The sequence below is a fragment of the Lagenorhynchus albirostris genome, chromosome 16, assembly GCF_949774975.1.
Source record: "Lagenorhynchus albirostris chromosome 16, mLagAlb1.1, whole genome shotgun sequence".
In the NCBI taxonomy this organism is placed as follows: domain Eukaryota; kingdom Metazoa; phylum Chordata; class Mammalia; order Artiodactyla; family Delphinidae; genus Lagenorhynchus; species Lagenorhynchus albirostris.
Genome location: NC_083110.1, coordinates 4,175,480 through 4,197,189, shown reverse-complemented (window position 1 = coordinate 4,197,189; position 21,710 = coordinate 4,175,480). Strand labels below are relative to the sequence as shown.

At 46.6% G+C, this 21,710-nt stretch overlaps 1 protein-coding gene across 4 annotated transcripts in view; it reads left to right on the top strand.

The window, feature by feature from the left end:
• Positions 1-21,710, top strand: part of SIPA1L2 (signal induced proliferation associated 1 like 2) — a 236,701-nt gene that overhangs the window by 111,883 nt on the left and 103,108 nt on the right. For all 4 annotated transcript variants that reach the window (XM_060127134.1, XM_060127137.1, XM_060127136.1 and 1 more), the window contains one exon: positions 15,475-17,171. In XM_060127134.1, coding sequence (XP_059983117.1) covers positions 15,695-17,171 — 1,477 coding nt within the window. In that variant the 5' untranslated portion in view covers positions 15,475-15,694. The remainder of the gene's footprint in view (positions 1-15,474; positions 17,172-21,710) is intronic.

The window sequence follows — 21,710 nt, the reverse complement described above, 5'->3', positions numbered from 1 at the left end:
AAACGGGCCTCTTGGGGCTCACTCTTGCCTTCTTTTGGCCAGAGAGGGCAACACCTATTCTTTCCCCATGAGAAAAGTAAAGTTTGCAGCTCTTTACTCCTTGTCTTGAGCAAAGAGACAAGTGATGCCTTACCACCATTCTGGGGTCACACCCCCGGCTGCTCCCCAGTTTTAGGGATGGGTGAGTTTTTAATCTGGAGTAAGGAAGGGAAGGTGCCCAGCTCTGAACGTGATTTGAAATCACCTGAACGAGGAACAGAAGCAGGAAGTCCTCAGCGGGGCATTCTCCTGGCTGTGCGCCTGAGCCCTGGCTCATCAGTTGCTTTGCCTGGAAGCTTTCATTTGTCTCCTCTGAGCCAAGAACCGAATCATCCATCCTTCCCTGCCCAGCTTGGCACTCAGTAGGTAGATAGATAGGTGTTTGTCACCTGATGGAGACTGGGATACAGTAAAGGAACAGAGAGTCCTGTCAAGGTAAAGTTTCAGGGTAAATAAGAGTGAGTTGCGGGGGGAGAGAGTCGTGATAGCTTTGAATGCACTAGATTTTGTTCACTTCTGATGGAAGGAGAAAGACTTTGCAAGCAAGGGGAATTTTTTTTTTTTTTTTTTTTTTTTTTTTTGTACGCGGGCCTCTCACAGTTGTGGCCTCTCCCGTTGCGGAGCACAGGCTCCGGACGCGCAGGCTCAGCGGCCATGGCTCGTGGGCCCAGCCGCTCCGCGGCATGTGGGATCTTCCCGGACTGGGGCACGAACCCGTGTCCCCTGCATTGGCAGGCGGACTCTCAACCACTGCGTCACCAGGGAAGCCCAGCAAGGGGAATCTGATAAGCAAAAGCATAGAGGCGGGAGGGTCCGGGGATGTTGTGCAGATCTTCTCAGCCGTCGTGAGATGCGTGAATCGAAATTGATGATTTCCATTAATATCACAGTCATATAAAAAAGGAAAACAAACGGTTGCTAGCAATGAGTGTTCGGGCACCCCAGTTGGAAATCCATTTTGCTCGTAACTAGTCATGTGACCTTAAGCAAATCAGTTGGCTTCAGGGTTTATGAAGCGCTGGTGTCAGAATAGTTTTTCCGTTGTGATTGTTGAGTCTGAGTGGGTAATTAATAGTGAAAACACTAGACAGTGGTCTTTAGTATGAAGGAAGAGAGGATGTTTCTTTGAAGCAAAACCAGAAGGACCAGTAAAAATGCTGCTGTTAGTGGTGTCGTGGAAGTCTTGGCGGTGTTATTCTGTGGGTAGGGATGATGTCGAATCTGCCCTGCCCAACAAACACTGAACTGGCAGGAACCAACTGGGACCACTGGCTTATGAGCTGGGCCCATGCACAGGTCTCTGTGGTACAGCTGGGCTGGGGAAGCTGCCGTCTCCCTCAGGGCCCATCCCGTGTCCCCGCACCCTCCCCCCAATACTGTACCTTTCCTTAGGCCTCAGAGCAGTGGAGATAGGCACTTTTATTTTATTTGAAGTTGGCGGATTTGCCTTAGGTTGGCTTCTTTTGGCCAGAGTAGTCATTTCGTTGTGTTTTTAGTCCTCAGTTTTAAAGGCCATGTGTAACTTTGAGACGCTACCAGCAATGGTGGGAAGCATGAAGCCACCTGGATTCCCATTCTGATCCTTTTGATTGATTCCTCTGCTGCATTTGATTGTAGCAAATTACTGACTTAGCTGCCCTAAGAGTTCCTTCCTGACCTGTGAAATGGGAGAGCAGTCTCTCTCTTTTGTCTCTTCAGAGGTCTTCCTAGGATCAAGTGAACAGAAGAGGATTTTGGAAATGGTAAATCCCCAAATAAATGTAATGCATTAATATTGACATTTTATGATAAAGGATACTGATTAGTCAAACAAGCTCTCTCGGTCTACCCATGATGCTTAGGGAGTCTCTGGTGACACATGATTTCCTTACTTGCCGACATGAGGTCAGTCTTCCTTGGCTAGCGCTCTGTTTATGTCTCGGGACAGGTAGTCATCAGAATTGCAGCATCTGCATCTCTCTCTTACTCATTACCCTAGAAATTCAGAGAAAGCAGTGATTTCCATGACCATCGTTTTTATAAGGAAATAGGGTTCTTAGAGTTCTTTTTATTTTAATAAACGGTTATATATCATGTTATTAGGTGGTCATTCTTTTTTTTAAGATATTTTATTTATTTAAATTAATTTTTCTTGGACTATAGTTGATGTACAATGCTGTGTTAGTTTCTCCTGTACCGCAAAGTGAATCAGTTATACATATACATATGTGCACTCTTTTTTTTTGATTCCATAGACCGTTACAGAATATTGAGTAGAGTTCCCTGTGCTATACTGTAGGCTCTTATTATTTATGCATTTTTTATGTAGTAGTGTGTATGTGTTAGGTGGTCATTCTTTTATTTTTCTTCTTCAGGTAAAGATCTTTGGTGTTAGGAACTTTATTAAAGAAATACTCAGCCCCAATTAATTAGTATGCATCCATAATCGAAAGTGGTTTATATAACTGGCATTCAGTTCATACTTTAAAAATTCCAAATAAAGTGTGTTGAGGAAGTGTTTCCCCCTGAGTGCACTGGAATTCATTCTCTGTGACTAGTGAAATGGAATGTGTTGCCCTGGAAGCCAGTGCCTTATTGAAGAGGTACATCATGGGGAAAACTTCCTGAAGGAGTCGTTCTGACATCACCCCTGACTTTGAGTTTGCAGGAAACTTTATTTTCTAGAGTACTGAGTGCGCTTCCTGAACGCAAGACAACGACACTAGGACACTTCGGGGTAAAATCAGGTGGTGAGGGGCGTGAACGAAGCCCCCACCGTGTCCCTCCCCTTCTCTGTTTTGCTGACATCAGTGTCTGTGCCGCAGGGTCCCAGTTTTCTCTTAGGACAGGTTTATTGCCAGATAGGGACGGAGAATTCGGACTGGACACCACGGTAGCTTTTATATTGAGTACGTGCAGTGTTTTTCCTCACCCTCTAGGTCCTGGGTTTATCGTGGCCCGGCCTTCTGAAAGCCGGGTTGTTTTCTGTCGGGGACGGTCCCCAGTAGGTGGGCCGCCTTCCTGAAGCTGGCCCTCCCTCTGCCTTTGTCAGCCCCGAGAGGCTGCCCTGCAGTAGAATCGAGCAAGCAGCATGGGCTGTCCTCCTGGTTCCTTCCCGCAAGGCGGTAACGTTCACGTTGTGCGTTAGTCTGGTTCAGCATCTTAGGTCAGCTCTCAGCTTGGTCCCCCGGCGCCTGTCTGAGGTGTACCAGCAGACTGGCTCCCCATCGTACACGCGACACTGAGTCATAGTGGATGCCTGGATGGCTGAAGAGCCCGCAGTTAATCATGTCCTCAGAGGGAGACACCGATCTGTTAATCTTGAGCCCTTTATGCTGTCTTCCACACTGCTGCCTTGTGGTGTACCCAGGGTCACAGGAAAACAGGTGCAAATGTAAGACATTATTATTCTAACCAGTGTCATTTCCAGTGCATGGGAGTGGAGGGCACCAGCTTTGTGAATACTTGCTATAAAAAACCGTATACTCTTTAAGGTGAGCAGCAATAGGTGTGGCTCATCTAACACTAGTCTCTGTTTCCCTGTTTAAGTATCTTACCGTGGGACTTGAAGGAGAGGAAGTTGACGGTCGTCTCATTTTATGTAATAAGGGTAATATGCTCTCTAAGGGAAACACGCATTGCTTTTACGGAGGATTAGTTTTTAAATTTTTCTATTTATCGAATGTAAACTATTTATATATGTATGTGCGGATTTACATGTTCATATATAGTTAGTAATTTGGAACTTTAGAGAAAAATACAAGGAAGAAAGCAAAAACTAAGTATTAGCCTTCCTGTAATAGATACTTAGTATCATAATATGGGGGTGTTTCTTTGCAATATTTCTGTGTCTATAGATTTTTTTTTTTTTTTTTTGCGGTACGCGGGCCTCTCACTGTTGCGGCCTCTCCCGTTGCGGAGCACAGGCTCCGGACGCGCAGGCTCAGCGGCCATGGCTCACGGGCCCAGCCGCTCCGCGGCATGTGGGATCTTCCCGGACCGGGGCACGAACCCGTGTCCCCTGCATCGGCAGGCGGACCCGCAACCACTGCGCCACCAGGGAAGCCCACCAAAGGGTTTTTGTATCACATAATAAACCTCATAATGCTGTTCAGCAAAACTCAGTATCCTGTAATTCAAATAAACATGAGAACAGCGCAGAGATGGCTTGGACAGTGTGCGATTAGTGAATGCGGTTTGCTGTGTGTTTGCTGCTGAAATTACTATTTTAAAAAAATCAAATACTAGACTGTTGTGTAGATTGGCAGGGTTTTCTTTTCGTGCCCTTCATGCTCAGTGGAAAGGAAGCATCTTCAGATTGACGGCTCTCCGGTCCACTCGTTGGGTTTTAACGCAGAACGCGTTGAAGGTAGCTGCTTTGTCCGTTTAGTTCAGTTTTCGATAGTATTGATCGATTTTAGTTTTGTAGAGCGAGGTGAGACAGATCCTTCACTCTGCAAGAGTTTTCGCTGTGGATTCACTGGAAGATACCAGGGGTGAGAAGAAAGTGAGAGAATTGCTTCTCTTTGAGGTAAACAACAGGAAGGACCCCTAAAAGTATTTGTTAAGGCTCCAGCCTCCCAGGTTTTTATTATAAAATGCTCAGGTTCCCTTCTTGGTCACCTAGTGTCACTCAACCTTCATTGAAAGAATAAAACAGATTATCTTCTATGGTATTTAAACACAAACAACAGAGGTACAGTCTAAATCACTTGACACCAAATAGAAGTTCTTTTTTTCTTTCGCTGTGTTTTCCTAAGACACAAATGCCTCCACTTAAATTATTAATTGGAACGTCTGATTTCCTACTGTGTCATCTGTAAGTCAGTGGCCACATGGCTGAAAAAATGCCATAACTAATAACCTCCTGAGGGAAGGAGGTGCAGGGCTCTCTCTTTTTATCTTTTTCTGATTTAAAAGATTTAACGGGAAACTGTCAATACCCACAACTGTTCTTCTGTCTCCCTGGAAAAATTCCACGATCAAAATATTCCATCTCAGAAAATGGCTCTTTGTTTATCCTCTTTGACACACACACATGTGGAAGGTAGCTGAGAGTAGCTTACTACCAGAAATGGGTTCCTGTTTTTTATGGACACACTGAAATTTCAAACTCCCAGATCATCTCGTCACAATACAGTGCAGTCCCTAAAATAACTTTAATTAGAAGTTGTAGCTGGGAAGCTGGTAGCACCTGCCTGGAGATTGGGGACTTGCCCTCACCTTCTGAAAGCGTCTGTTTGCCTCTTGGCAAATCAGCTTAGCTATTGCAGTTCGGTTACAAAGTTCAATCAGCTGTGTGTTGCTGTTAGTCTTTGTACAGAAATCCATTAGCAGTTGCCATATTAGGTTTTGTAAACATGACTGTGCTCCTTGGGTCTAGTATGTGTCTTACTCATTTTCGTTGCCCAGTTGGAAGTCAGTTTATCAATCAATATTCGTTCATATATAAATCAATGTTTCCAGCTAATTTTTTTTGAACTTTGGCTATAGGAAACATGGAGATAAGCAGTTGGCATCTGGATCTTGTCGAATCTTTAGAATAATCCTTTGACATCGATAGGATTATTCCCATTTTACAGGTAGGTCAGAGAGGATGAGTCACTTTGCTGTGGTCTCAGCAAGCATGGTCAGAGCCCGGAGGCTTGCTGAGTGCTGCGAGCAAAGCCGTGACTCTGCCTGCCCAGAACTAGAGGAGTGTAGAGGAGGTTAGCGCCATGTAAACGGGCTGGGCTAAAATAGTGTGGTGTTTAACATATGGTGAGAAAAAAGGGGCAGGATGGTAGGGGAGCCTGCATTAAGATAACGTAGAACCAGAGGTAAGATTTGAGAAGGCTTCCGGACAACCCAATCTGTGAGCTGAGGTTGCACTAATAACACCTGTTAGCAAAGTGGAAGGAAGAAGTCTTCCCTGGGGCAGGGGAGCAGCCTGTGCAGACCCCCTTGAGCAAAGGAGAATGAGGGCAGCACGTGCGGGCATGGGGTGGGGTCTGGGCCGCAGGACAAGGGGCTGGACGGCTACTCACGGACCAAACCCTGAGTGACCTGTGCCACGTAAAGCACTCAGGCTCTATTCTGGGGACATGGGGAAGTAGTGAAGGGTCTGGGGGTAATCTAGGCGAAATAGACAGTGTTCACGGCAGTCGAGACAGCAAGGTCTGCATGGATCTGAGAACATTCAGAAAGTCAAGTGGACTGGTCTCAGATTGCGCGTGGACTGTCTGTCAGGGGAGGGCAGGATGGGCCCCGGGTGCTGGGCTTGGGCGGCAGGGAGATGGGAACGCCGCTCCTGAGCTGGGCAGTGGGAGAGCAGGTGCCCAGGGCCTGGGCGGGAGGGCGTGCGCTGTCATAGCGCAGCGTGGCTGTGTGGCATGGGAGACACCTTTGGGCTCTGGGTAGATCTCAGAGTCGTCGGCGTGGAGATTCACGTGACCCTGCTAGAACTGCACAAGGAGGTAGGTGGAATTAAAAGCGAAGGCAGCCTAGAATAAGCCCCAAGGAGCACCAGCACTTAAAGAGCAGAGGAGGAGCCTGCAAAGAAACCAAAAAGAGCATCAGGAACCATCGTGTTCTGCGTGTGTCGCGATCGTATGTTGAGTCAGTGCTTTGGGGTAGTTTGGTTTGCAGCTATTTCAGTTTGGACGGATGGATGTAAGCTAACGCTGAGTGCCAACGAAGTGGCCCGCCCGACTCTAGGGGCCGGGGGGACACCAGTGAATAGGGGGCACCAGGATCCTGCTCTGGCGAAGCATATAGGCGCTTCACTTATAAAGTCACACGAGGGCTCCATCTAACAAACCTTGGCTTTGGCCCTTTTTTTCAGCACGGATTACGATTCAGGATAATGTAGAGTCATAATACAGGGTTCCAGTGGAGACTGAATCCTTTAGACACTTTTTACTGGGGTCTCTGCTTTACTTGGATGAAAAAGTCCTTAACTACACCAAGGGCATCAGGTTTTCTGGGGACATCACTTGAGAAATTCTTCCAAAGAGCAACATGGAGTGCTTTGAAAAATGGTCTAACACCAGCGTGAACATTCCACTCCCTGCAAAAAGAATTATTCTTCACAAGTCATACATTACCTCTATGTTATAAAACCTCAAGGAGACGAATTTTTCTCTCTTTTTTTAATATTCTCATGCTCCAAACATTTATCTTTGGTACCATCCCAATGTTTTTTTGGTTTTTTTTTTTTTTTTTTTTTTTTTTTTTTGCGGTGCGCGGGCCTTTCACTGCTGCGGCCTCTCCCGCTGCGGAGCGCAGGCTCCAGACGCGCAGGCTCAGCGGCCATGGCTCATGGGCTCAGCGGCCATGGCTCATGGGCCCAGCCGCTCTGCGGCATGTGGGATCTTCCCGGACCGGGGCACGAACCCGTGTCCCCTGCATCGGCAGGCGGACTCTCAACCACTGCACCACCAGGGAAGCCCCATCCCAATGTCTAATTCAAGATAAATGGCTAAGAACAAATTTTCATGTTCAGATCTACCAAAAACTTAGCAGAGTATGATTATTATGGACCATCTATATCCATTCATGACCATTATTATTGAATAATAGCCCATTTGTCAAATTGATTCTATCCTTGATGTTCATGGTCTACTATGGTAAGAAACTGAGCTACTGGATTGCTTTATAGGTCTTTAGTCATAACTTCATTGAATACCTGGCTGAATGGACCTGAACTTAGTGATGTTATGGGAAATGCACTTCAGGTGATGAGACCTTGTGCGTTGAGCACACCTCAGCTCTGTCGCCTTCCCGGCCACAGAGAGGATGAACCTGGGGAACGTTTGTTCCTCTTTTTATTCCCTGCTCAGTTATGCATGTTAGTATTTGAGCTGATGGAATATGCGTATGAAAAATAAATGTTTTTGTGGTAGTTATACTTTTATTATAAATCTGTCATGTAACTTTAACCATTTTTTCCCTTGAATGAGGCTCATAATTTGTGCATTTTGTGGTTTTCAAGCCTTTTGCTACAGCTGCAGTCCTGGTAAGTGGCTCAACTATAACTATAACATTGCTCTTGAAGACTCACTGATGTCTTATGGAAAACTTGGAAGAACATTCGATTTAAACACAATTATGCTGAAATATCACATTTTCCCCGTTTCTGTTCTGTCCTTGAGAAATTATTACCAAGACCATTAGCATGAGAACAGATCAGTCCTTCCAGCTCTGAAATTCTTGAATTTCTCTGAGGGGTCTTTCCCTGCCTCTTCCAGCCCGTCCTCTCTCAAGGCTGCCCTGCCACCCGTGAGATCACACAGGTCCACATGTAGATTTTAAAGTGCCCACCGAGTGCTGGTGACAATTTTTGATTTTTTTTTTTTAACCCCCTGGGGATTTTTTTTTTTTACCCCCTGGTGACAATTTTTGATTTTTTTTTTTTACCCCCTGGGGAGCTGTAGAATTTGATGAAATGTAAGAATACTTGGAAACTATTAGAGGGGGATGTCCTTGACATTACAGATGAACTGAAAGAAAGGGAGAACACTGTCTGGAAAAACAGGTTGGAGATCCCTTTTAATTGGTGATGATTCTAAGATGAACCCTGTGTCTTCTGTCCCAGCAGATGGTCAGTGTTCAGGTTTGGGGAGTTACCTGGAGAGGACCTATTCATGCTACTGAGGCCCTCACTGCAGCTTATCGTTCTGTTCTCTTTATAAAATCCTCAGGAAGAAATTCAGTGACTCTTCATTTTCTTTGATTAAGTTCTTTGTAGCCACACCAAGGTAGCAGTGTGAATGAATCATTTATCCATGAAGTTAAGAAAGTAGTACATTGAAGATACTCTGAGGTAGAATTAAGGCAGGAAGGAGCGGGTGGAATGGTGACCCCCATAATTGCAAGTATGAGGGTCCACTTTATTTTAATGCTTTCTTAATATTTCATGAAATAGCACTTCCGCTTTTCATGGGAAAATGCATGGCATTTCCGTTTGAGAACTCTGCATTGGCCTGTTGAAAGCTATCCTAACCAGTGTTTTGCAACCTGTTGGAATGACGGAATGGTGTCAAATCACAGAGGAAAGTCAGGAGCAGACTCACAGCTGTGCATTCAAAACGTGACGTGCGGGGCTCTTGGCTTCATACACCTTCCTCTCTAACTGGGACGTGAGGCCCAGGTACCCTTTCGACCAGGACCTCTGATTGCACGGTTTCCTCTTGCCATCCTGTTTTGGAGTGGTCCCACTCGCGGGCATACTTCCAGATCTCCAGGACGCTGCCACCAGCCACCTACAGCAAAATGGAGCTCTGCACCCCATCGGCTGCCCTGCCCGACTCAGGAGGGGACAGGATCGGTCATGCAGGCTTCCTCATGCGCTTCGTGTTTGGGGACGGGCCTTTAGCCTGAGATGCTGCTGAGATGGTTAGAAGGAGAAGTACGGCATTCTTTCTTTCTGTACAGTTGGAAGACCTGTCTGCCATCACTGCATTTGGCTGGTACAGAAGTGGGGGTGGGAAGCTCTCTCTCAGAGTGGAGCAGTTGCTGAATGTAGGTTCAAGGTAGCCTGTTGTCGTGAGGATTTGGGTATGAGTGTCCCGCAAAGCGTTAACAACTGGCCCTATTTCTATAATACTCATGTTTTTGCAAAGTGATTAAACTTCTGATTTGTAGTAAATTCTGTAACTACAAGAGCTTGCCGTTTCGATAGTAAACGTTTTATATTACGAAGGATTACTGCCTGCCGTATTTGTTTAGTAATCTGTTAATTCACTTAATAATATTTATGGACCATCAACCATGTACTGGAAACCGTGCGAGGCACTGCAGATCAAGTGGGGAACAAAACAGTCACAGCCCTGGGGCCTCGCAGAGAGCTGGAGAGAGAGAAACAGGCACACGTGGTAAGGTGGGACAGGGGTGTTTCCACGAGGAAGTAGAGGACGCCACGGAGCAGGTGGAGGGGCACCCGGGGCGGGGGGCGGGTGGGTGGAATGAACAGGATGACGATGAGGGGTTGGCAGGTAATGCTGCGTTTAGAGGAAGCAGCTCAGACGCAGGCCTGGAGAGGGCGCAGCCTGAAGACGCTGAGGACGGCTGGGCCCCAGCGTGGAGGGAGGAGAGCAGAGGCTTCCGATTGAGCCAGGGTGGTTGGGAAGAGGCTGGTGAGCCATTATGCGGGTTTTTATCTTGGGAAAGATGGTAAGTCTCAAAAGGTTGTCAGCAAAGGGTAACATGGAAGGACAGGGTCAGAAGAGGGTACATTCGTTAGGTGATGATAAGAGCTGAAAGAAATGCGTTGGCTTCTTTGTCCTCCGAGAAGTAAGAAGCTGCGGTCTCTGCTGAGATGCTGGGGCAGGAAGGTCTTTCAGTGGCTTCTGCGGGGAGCGGGGCAGGAGATGACAAGGACGGGACCGACCTGGATAATTGGCCCTTATTTCTCGGTAGTGTCACAGACTCACCAAACCCCTTCGAGACTTTGGGTAAAGAGCGTTCTGTGCTTTGCAAATTGCATTTTCCCTGTTCTGTCGGGGTGCCCACCCGTAACTGTGTGTTCTGTGCTTTGTTTGGGGGCCAGTCACAGCCCCCTAATTTCTGCAGGCTGCTCTTTCGAGATGCTTCTCTGAAATGTCATCCTTTTCCTGTCCCTTCCATCATTTTGGGACCCATGGACATCAGTCAGCTGCACGGCTCCCTGCCTGCTCTTGACGTTCATGGTGGATTTGAACATAGAAGATGTATATATACCTGATGAGTATAAAGAATAATTTGGGGGACAGGTACAATATTTGCAGATGCTTCCTAGATTACAGCTTCATTGCATGCATGTACATGCTACTAAGAGTGCAAATCCCGGTCTTTTAGAAATTTCTCAACTGAATGCTTCATGGAAACAGGCAGAACGTTAGAACTGGGGAAAAACTAAAGATAATGAGAGATACAAAGGGATCTTATGTTCCAGATGCCTGTATGCAGGCATATTTGCCCCGGATCCCCACTTTTCATCTGTGGCCCTACAGGGCAAACAGGGTTAATTACTGGTGTAGGGTGTCTCGTGTGCGCGCGTGCGTGTGTGTGCGCGCACGTGTGCCCTCACGCATGTATGTGCCTGTCTCTGTCTCTCTCTCTCTCATCCACAGTCTGACCTCTAGGTTCTGGATTGTTCCAGAGGTCATTCCAGCTCATGCTTTAGATTTTCATTCCCTCCATTGTTTCCTTTCTGCATTTCTCTCTGTTCAGAGCCTGTACCATTCCTTCTTTTTTTGTTGTTGTTTTTACGTCTTTATTGGAGTATAATTGCTTTACAATGGTGTGTTAGTTTCTGCTTTATAACAAAGTGAATCAGTTATACATGTACATATGTTCCCGTATCTCTTCCCTCTTATGTCTCCCTCCCTCCCACCCTCCCTATCCCACCCCTCTTGACATCTGCTTTTCAAAGACATTGATTTCAGTTCTTCCCCATGAACTGTAATACTTTTTAAATTGGATGATGTTATTATTTCTAATTTATCTTCCTGAGAAAACAAATGCTATAATTGTTTTGAGGTATTGTATTTTTATGACAGTGTTCAAATATATAAGTATTTTAGTAATATCTTTAAAAGGAAGGTGCCCTCTGTCATTCTGTTGTTAGAGATTTATTCGAGGAGCTACAACAAGCTAGAAAATGCGTCTAGGAGTAAAAGGTGGCCGGAAGGGATTTGCAGGAGTTCTGTTGCAACTGTAGATTGTTTATTAATCAGCTACTGTGTCAAGAATTCTTTGGCTTTGAACACTTTGAATTGTTAGTGGCACACGTAAAAGGTGTTAAAAGATATATAATTATGGAATTAGAGCAGGGATCTTGCCCAGAAGGCTCTGGTTTTGATTTGGACGCTGGTCCCAGAACTGTGGCTTTCCGTCCATTCATTCATTGGCCAGGCAGTCTGGGCAACACTGTGCACAGTAGCTGTGTTCGTCAAATTTCCTGTCTTTGATCTTTCACTGAATAGAAGCTGGGTCTCTTAGGACATTTAAAATTAGTCTGGAAAACACAGAAATCTAAGTCAAACTGAATAAACCAAAAAAGGTGATCAGTTGGCTCAAGCAGCTGGAAAATTCTGGAACTGGTTCCGGAGCCGCATCCTTAGGAGTCGTCATTTCTTTCGCTTGGCCCAGCTTCGTGCTGCTGTTTCCATTCTCAGTCACATTGGCAAGGTGAGCCCTCTGCCGCTTGGGCATTGCCAAGGGTCAGAGCACCCGTGTTGGGGTACCCTTCCTGCCTTGGCCCCTGGGCTCATCCCTGGACCAGTCACTGTGGCCTGAAGATGCAGCACTTTCATTGGTCAAACCTGGGTCACATGTTACGGGTGGAGTTAGCCCCACATAACTAAAATGGTTTTAGTTAGAGGTATGGTACCCATTACCACATGAAAGAGGAATACATCTGAGACAGGAAAAACCAGTGGCCGTCTGATACAGCTAATGTTCTTATCGCATGCACAAAATTAAAAAATCATAACTGAAGGAATATTTTCAGAAGATTTCTTTGGCAAAGGGTCTGTGTGCTCTGAGTTTGCTACAGTTTTTGTGGTTTTTGGCAAGCCTAGTAGTAAAATTCAACACTAGTTCATCTATTTTTATTTGTTGCTATTATTCATTCATGTTTTAAAGTAATAATCCTTACTTTTTGACAGTTGTCGGTGTCTTCCATTTCTTTTTTTTTTTTAATAAATTTATTTATTTATTCATGGCTGCATTGGGTCTTCGTTGCTGTGCACGGGCTTTTCTCTAGTTGCAGCACGTGGGCTTCTCATTGCAATGGCTTCTCTTGTTGTAGAGCATGGGCTCTAGGCACATGGGCTTCAGTAGCTGTGGCATGTGGGCTCAGTAGCTGTGGCTCACGGGCTCTAGGGCGCAGGGTCAGTAGTTGTGGCGCACAGGCTTAGTTGCTCCGTGGCACGTGGGATCTTCCCGGGCCAGGGCTTGAACCTGTGTCTCCTGCATTGGCAGGCGGATTCTTAACCACTGCGCCACCAGGGAAGCCCTTCCATTTCTATAATAGATCTATGGAATAAAGATTTTGTAGTTTTAATGCTGTCTGTTGCAAACAATGATGCTATTGTAAATGTAAACGGCTGTGAAAGCTTGGAAGACCAGTTTTCAGATATGAGTCCAAGCCCAGTGACCTCTGATAACTTTATGGTTAGTTTTTCCAGAACAAGTTACTCAGTGTCTGTGTTGTCCACGTTAATCCTAGTTTTCAGGTTTCTGTGTTTTACATTCCTGGCAGGTGGCTTGAACTCCGAGCATCCTTCTGGGGTGTGTGAGCGGGCTGCTGGTAAGCGGGGGTGCTGGTTTGCTGGTGGTGGAGTCGGGGAGGGGGACCAGAGTCTCACCTGTGCCCCGAGCCTTGAGCACCTTCCTGCTTTGACTGCCACGTGCTGTGGGAACATTGGTATTTCAGTGTGTGCCGCGACAGGGAAAAGGAAGAAAAGCAAGGTACAAGCTACATTTTTAGATAGCGTTTGGTCTCATAAATGAGAGGATGCAGGGGTTTCAAAGTCGTGGTTAAGGTAGCTCTTTGCATTTTGTGCATACCTCGGTCATATATTTAGTTAGGGATTGTTATATTTCTACTCTCTTCGGTGCTAATCACTCTATGTAAATTTTCCATTCTTGGATGGGTTTGGGGAGTTTGTGTTTTGCCAGGAAATCTTAGTTGCTTCTGTGTTTCTAAGTTTGTTGCTGTAGAGTTGCTTGTGGTGTAATTCTTTTACACTTATATTTATTTCAATACCTCCTATACGGGTGGTCATTTCTCCTTTCTCCTTTCCAAACTTATGTAATATTATTCTCCCTTTCTTTCTTTCTTTCCCTTTTTCAGGTTTGGGAAGGAGTGTATCTATTTTCTTACTCTTCAAAAAAAAAATCCACCTTTTGGATTTGTCTCTTCTTTTATCCCCTACCCCCTGCCGTTCCATTAATTCCAGCTTGTATCTTTCTTCATTCCTTCTTTCGTGGTTTCTTTCGGTACATTTTGTTGTTCTTTTGCTAATTCCTTGGGGTGGTGAGCACTTAGCTCCTGATTATATTTCTAGAAACGTCACAGTTCAGTGTTTGGAACTGGGTACCTGGCAGGCCATGGTGCTTTCTTCGGTAACAAGGATACAGATTAGTATTAGATAATGAAAATGCGTATCAGGTTAATGCCTCTTGAGAATTCACATAGCTCTGTACCAACCATGAGAAGCTTTTCTTACCCTTTCAAATTGTGTTGAGTGTTCTGTAAGCAAGAGACTTAATAGAATGTGTAGGTTATGCAGAAGCCTACTACAGTGAATCAAATACCATTTCAACAGAGAGCTATTAGGCAAGAAGTTGTTTTCTTTCGTATCTCGGTCGTCATTTTGTTTCAGTTTCCGGGAAAGGATTTGTTGATAACCTAACTTATAGAGGAAATCACTATGATTCAGAATCATCTCTGGTTCTTTTCAATACAATACTTCTAAGTGAAATAGATAAGATGCCGTCAGCTCTGGTCTCTCTCTGAGAACTCTGGGCATATCCTGGCCTGCCGAGTGCACGGAAGCATCTGACTGCACCTTCCCTCTCTGTTTGCCACACCCTAAAACATCATTATTTCCTCAGTTACGACAGCCATGAGTTCGGGAAATAGTAATACCTGGAAAATATTTTTGTCTAATTAAAGATAGAACAAATTGAAAAATTATTTGTAATTAAAGAGGAGAGTTGGTGAAGTCAAGTTTCTGCCAGACACAAAGGTAAATTGTGTCTTAAATCTCTAAGCTTCCCTGCACCTTTGTCAACTTGCTAGTGGTGTAATGAACTAGAAAGTTGTACTTGTTCAGATGCCAGATTCTTGAAGACTCCTTCTCACTGTCAGGGCATCTCTGTGAGTTCTTATTTGCTTGCAAGAGAGCATTCTGGAAACTCATTGTTAATGCCTTGTATTGACCTTGGTGCTGCTGGACGTTTGGAGTTAAACTGGTTTGAAAGAAAGTTTAAGAATACTCAAACAATTCCATGACCATTGTGTTACTCTTACAACTAATTGAAATGTTGCTTGATTACCTGATTTAAGCCAGGTTACATCAATAGATAATGTTGATACTGAGATGAAGGGCATAGCTCCTGGCTTAGAGGAGCTTACAGGTAGCTGGTGGTGGAGACAGATCAGTACGGCAGCAGTAAGAGTATAAGGGAAAGTGCTGTGATTGGTGTAGGTGCAGATGCCATGGAAACATAGAGGAAGCGGTCCTTGCTCAGATGTGGGCTGAGCGTGGGAGGGGACTGCTTGATTGTGTGGTGTAAATTTTAAGCAGCCAGGTACAGTGAGTAGGCAGAGTGTTCCGGAGAGAAGGAGAGTGTGAACAGGGAACCATGAAACTTCACGACAGTTTATGGGGAATTGGAGAGAAGGGCAGATGAGAAACCACGTGGGAATGTATTGACCTGGAGCTACAGTGATTGTTAATGGCTATTTTCTGTTTTTTAATTCAGGTAAAGGAACTGGCCAGATGTCTTAAGGGATGCTTTTGAAAAGGACAGAGGTGTTCAAAATTATTACAGCAACTGAGAAGCAAGTTGGTTTTGGAGGAACTGTACTCTGAGGATGTTTGCTTCTATACAAGTATAGAAGAAGCCTTTGTAAATAACAGTGTCATTGGATTTACATCAGTCTTTCCGGCGAGACTTGGAGCTTCCTGCGTCATCGGTAGACATGAGTGACCCCAGGCAGTCACAGGAAGAGCAGCAAAAGGTCGGCAGAGCCTCGTCGAAGTTCAAGGGTCCTCCCAGAATCATGCAGTCCGATGATTATTTTGCTCGAAAATTTAAAGCCATCAATGGCAACATGGGACCCACCCCTTCCTTAAATGCTTCCAGTTCCAATGAGAACGGTGGTCCGGCTAACGGTACCCCGGCCGTGCCCAAGATGGGTGTCAGAGCAAGGGTGTCTGAGTGGCCTCCTAAAAAGGACTGCTCCAAGGAGCTGACCTGCAAGGCCCTGTGGGAAAGCCGGTCACAGCCCAGCTACGAAAGTGTCACGTCCATTATGCACAACGGGCAGAACAACCAGAGCGACCGCCAGCAAGAGGAGCCGCTCGACCTCGACTTCGTGGAGGCGAAGTCTACCGTCGGAGACATCTTCGTTCACTCTCCGCAAAGAGGACTGCACCCCATAAGACAGAGGAGCAACAGTGATGTTACCATCAGTGACATCGACGCGGAAGACGTCCTAGACCAAAATGCAGTGAACCCCAATACCGGGGCCGCCCTGCACCGGGAGTACGGGAGCACGTCTTCCATCGACCGGCAGGGCCTGTCGGGGGAGAACTTCTTTGCTATGCTCCGAGGCTACCGGCTAGAGAACTACGACCACAGGGTGATGGCCCCGTTCGGGTTCCCCGAGTTCTTCCCCTGCGACCCTGCAATCTCCCCCAGCCTTCACGCCGCAGCACAGATTTCTAGAGGCGAATTCGTGCACATCTCAGGATTAGACTATATGGACAGTGCCCTCATCCTGGGGAGAGACAGGGACAAGCCTTTCCAACGGAGGTTGAAGTCGGAGTCCATGGAGACGTCCCTCTTCCGCAAGCTGCGGACCGTGAAAAGTGAGCACGAGACGTTCAAGTTCGCCTCTGAGCTGGAGGACGGGCGTCTGGAGAGGGGCGTCCGCCCTTGGAACTGCCAGCGCTGCTTTGCACATTATGACGTCCAGAGCATCTTGTTTAATATCAACGAAGCCATGGCCACGAGGGCGAACGTGGGGAAGAGGAAAAACATCACCACCGGGGCCTCGGCGGCATCCCAGACCCAGATGCCCATGGGCCCGACGGGCAGCTGTGACTCCCCGCTGGGGAGCAAAGAGGACCTCAACTCCAAAGAGAACCTGGACACGGACGACGGGGATGGGAAGAGCAACGACCTGGTCCTCAGCTGTCCCTACTTTCGGAATGAGACAGGCGGGGAGGGCGACCGGAGGATCGCGCTGTCCAGGGCCAACTCGTCCTCCTTCAGTTCCGGGGAAGGCTGCTCCTTCGAGGCCTCCCTCAGCTCTCACTGCACCAACGCGGGCGTCTCGGTCCTGGAGGTGCCCAGGGAGAACCAGCCAATCCACAGGGAGAAGGTCAGGCGCTACGTCATCGAGCACATCGACCTGGGGGCCTATTACTACCGCAGGTTCTTCTACGGCAAAGGTAAGGGGCCCTGTGTGTCCCGGGGCCGCTTCCCTGGGGCCCCTTATGGTATGCGGCTTTGGGTCGGAGCAAGTCCGAGGCCGGTGTCCGCTGGGTTGGAGCTTGTTCTGTGTCACAGAGCCTCCATTGCTGCCGGACTGATCCCTTCTTTATTTATTTTTTATTTTTTTAATTTTTTGGGCCACGCCATGCAGCACGCAGGATCTTAGTTCCCCAATCAGGGTTGGAACCCGTGCCCCCTGCGGTGGAAGCGCGGAGTCCTGGCCTCTGGACCACCAGGGAGGTCCCAGATCCCTTCTTTAGAAATCCCCAGTTCCCTGCCTTTGCTGATCCCCAGTCCCTGATGTGGAAACGTCTGCCCTTTCCTCCTCTCTGCCGACGTGTGAGTGTCACAGACGTCGGACTCCACTTAGGTTTACCCCTTTTAGGAAGTCTTCGCTGATGAACTCCATTGCTCTTTCATTGCTCTGAATAATCTCTTACACTGGGTACAGTTCTGGTTCTAGTTCTGGTTCTTTTCCCTCTCGTTTTTTCTGTACTTTTCTCCTACACCTTTGCTTCATCTTTTTAATTTTATGTCTTCACAGCTCCTTCTGCCTTGTTGTACATAGTGGAAGTGTTAAGTGAATCTTTGTGGAAAGAATGTATGAATGTATAAATTAGTAGGATAGACAAATTTAGTCTTCTTGCAGTTTTACACATAGGCTTAAAGGTTCAGATACAGATATTTCCTTGGTATTGTTATTTCAGAAATTCTTCAAGTACGCGTAGAATAAATGATGTTTATTTTATTTGTATGCTTAGCCTTGAAGGATGCATCCCTCAGAAGTCATGTAGTTGAATCCTCAGCCTTTCAATGGGTCGTTAGTCATGCCAGGGATATGAGACGCCACTCTGTCTTACAGGCCCACAGAGAAACGTGTACCATGCGCACGTCAGTAACACGCCAAATAGAACACCCAGGGACTCTCGCCCTGTCTTCTTAGTGGGTGTGACTTGCTTCCGTGGCCCCTTCCTTCTAGGACAGCATACTCTTTGGGGCTTAGTTTTCTGTTTGCAGTTTCACCTGCCACCCCCCTCCATTCCCAGGTGTCACCTCTTAGAGCACGAAGGAGGCAGAGGTGGCCCAGTCAGTCTCGGGGGGCCTCTCCTCCTTCTGTGCCTTCTGCTGTGGATAAATTCCAGCTGACTGTACTTAGAATTCATTTTAGTATTGGTTTCTGCCTTCAGAATGCTTGCCTGCAACCTTTGACTCCAGCTGTTTCTTTTTGGGGTTGGTCGGGCTGTAGCTCTAACCTCAGGAGGTCACTCCATCCACTTCAGTCCCTGGAGCCTTCTTAGTGCTTTTTCCCCTGGACTACAAGCTGGACCAAGTGCAATTATTAAATTAATCATTCCCCCCCACCTTTGCATCATTCCAGATTTAACCAGTCATCCATAATCATAATATTATGAAATCATATTAATCAATGGAATGAATAGAACGTTGATAAGCGACGTAGCTAAATAAGCAGGCGTTTGAATTGCGACTGGTCACGTAGCTTGAGTTGTCTTTCTGGTCTTCTACGGACGACATGATGGGACTGAAATAACTTTGTCAACATCTTGAGTCCCTGGCTGTGTCCCCAGCACTCCCGTCTCAGCCCTGGCTGCTGGTGGGAGTCAGCATCACCCATTGTGATGTTACTGCCTTCCAGCCAGTGAACGCACAGAATCTCGGATCTTCTATTTAATCTGTGCCGGAAATAACCCAGGACTGTTCATCCAGGGGCAGAGGATTATAAACTCTGCTCACGGATGCTCTCGAGGTGGAACTTAGTTATTTTGGGAAAGGGAGACCATGGAGAAATAGGCTTCCTGCTTAAGATACCATTTCATCGACTGAAGCCATGGCTGTCAATGCTAGCAATAAAATAGCCTGTTGGGATTGTTACGCCCCGAAATCCTTAGGCGCGATGAGTCATCCTGGCTGAGTTTTGTAAGTGGTTTGCGATTCACCCTGTAAAATACCAGAATGTAAAAATTGTATATGTGTGTGTATCTGTATACATGTGTATTTATGCAAATGCTTCATGCCAGCATCTCATTTGTTGTACTCCTTTGCATAGCTTAGTGTAGTAAGTCTACACAGTGTATATGGAATAAAGGACTGATGTTTTCTGGGCCCAGGCAGGGCTGCCGCCCTCTGATCCATTTAATGTCCTTAAGGTCTGTTCCACGAGATAGTTTTAGGTTGCTAGATTCTCTTAATTCTCTTGACTGGTTTTCGTAGTTTTTCTCCTGAACTCTGTCACTTCCTGATAATTGTAAAGAGTTGTCTGTGAGTGGTTTATTTCCTCCACTTTTCCTGATCTGCTACTGAGGATTTCCCAGGGCTTTAGAAATGACACCATCAAACTTGGTAGATTTTGGATGTGCACTAAAACATAAATAAGGAAAACCTGAGAGTAGATGCCCTGTGGTGAGCTGTAAGTGGGTGTAGACGTGTGGTTTGACAGTAGACGTGTGGTTTGACAGAGTGCTGGGCGCACTCTGGGCCTGTGAATGAGGCAGACAGCCAAATTCCAGACTCCTGCGCTAACTGCACGATGAAGGTGCGGGACAGCCGTCCCCGGGGTCCTTTGTCTTCTGTGCTGCAGTTCTGTGCTGGGCACGGTGACTGTTGTGTGGCTAATGGGACTCGGGGCCAGGACAGAGCAGGAGGAGATAGAATCAGACCCAGCCCAGCCCCGCCACTCTGCGCTCTCTCCCTGCAGCCCCGGACTATGCCTGCTTCCTCCTATATTTAGCGATTCCGCTCTTCCCCCGTGGGCCTGTGTGGCTTCAGACTGCAACTGGCTACAATGGAAGCTGCTGCTGCTTTTGCTGGTCTCTCTGTAGAGCCATTAAGGGCTAAAGGCAGAGGCAGCAGCCCGGATTCCCAGCGGCCAGGTGGCCGAGGCCTCCTCCGTGTGGGACTGGAGCCCAGCTCTTTCCCAAGGATCACAAAAGCATGTGTCTGCCAGATAAAGTGCGATGATTAAATTAATGATTTCCCCCCATTTTTCACGCCAGCTTCAACCGCTGGAGTTCATATCTGCCAACACATCACGAGTTGCAGGGACAGCATTGTGTTTAAAAACAGAGGCCCTGGGCAGACTGTCACAGAGCATTTTTGCAGATTTTTTTCTTTCCCTTTTTCTCTTTTCCCTTCACTCAGTTCTTCTCTTTGGAAGCAGGCTTTCAAGGAATCTTTTGATACTTTCCAGAATGCCTTTTCTTTTCCTCCATTCTTCATTGTTCTGTGTGAAACTTCATTTTCAAAAGAATGACACGGCTCGCAATCGCTGGGAAAGGTTTAAAAGACCCAGCTCTCTGAATCTCTTTCTCTCTTTCTTTCCCTTCTTTCAAGTGACGATGCCCTACATCGATTGTCATAGGTAAACTTTTCAGCTTTAATAAGGTGGTTGACTCTCTTTTTTTTAAATTTCATTTTATTTATTTTTTTGTACAGCAGGTTCTTATTAGTCATCAGTTTTATACACATCAGTGTATGTATACATGTCAACCCCGATCGCCCAGTTCATCACACTGGTTGACTCTTTATTGGGTAGTTAACGTGAAAGGCTGTCCTTATGTTGAGGTGTATTCCTGTGACACGTAGTCTTTGAACGGCTTTGAATAACTTTACAAAGGGATTTATGGAGGGGAGTGGCCTGCCACGGTGCCCTGTGGGCAGCGTTGCTTGTCTGGGCAAATCCCTCTGTAGCCTTCAGTGAAACGGCTTTTTAAAAGAGCCGGATTGCAGCAAGCTTAGTGAATGCTCTCAAATGTCCCTTCCTTTCGCTGGCGATGACCCTGGTGCTGTGCGCCAGGCAGCTCTGTCCCTCATGGAACTCTAGTGAAACTGCGGTTCCCTCCTGGGAGCTAGGGCCCCCTAGATGAGGATTCCACCTGTGGTCTTGGTTTGAATTGCCTTTAGCTTCCCTTGCAGCACAGCAGACCTCCTGGGGCTTACAGCCACTTAGAGCCGCTGGCCAGCAACTGACTGTCCCGAGTGTGACTGGGGCCGGAGCCACGCGGACAGCGGAGGGATGCCGTGGGTTTCGGTGTGTCTTGCACTTTTTAGGCAATAGTGTACCTGAGAGTTGCTCAGGAGTTCTAAAGCTGCCCGATGCCTTGCTTCAGGTCACGCACACAAGAATGGCTCCTGAAGACGAAGTAAGTCACTTTGGGGTAAACGGAGGTCAAACCAGAGAGAAGGATAAAGCTGCGCCTCTTTGATAACTCAGGGGGGAAGTGAAAAGTGGCTGAATTGTGTCTGAGCCTTTGGGAGCATGATGTATGCTCCTGTGGACGTGGAGAGTGGAGGGAATACTAAGATTGACAATATTTATCTTTTTTTTTTTTTTTGGTTTAGGATTTTTAAATGGCGTATAAATACTATATAATCATTATGGGAAAATAAGGAAAGGTAGGGAAGCAAAAGAAAGAGAAAGAAAACCCCTCGAATCCATAAGAAAGAGACAATTCCCATGAATAGTTTCATCGTTATCCTGC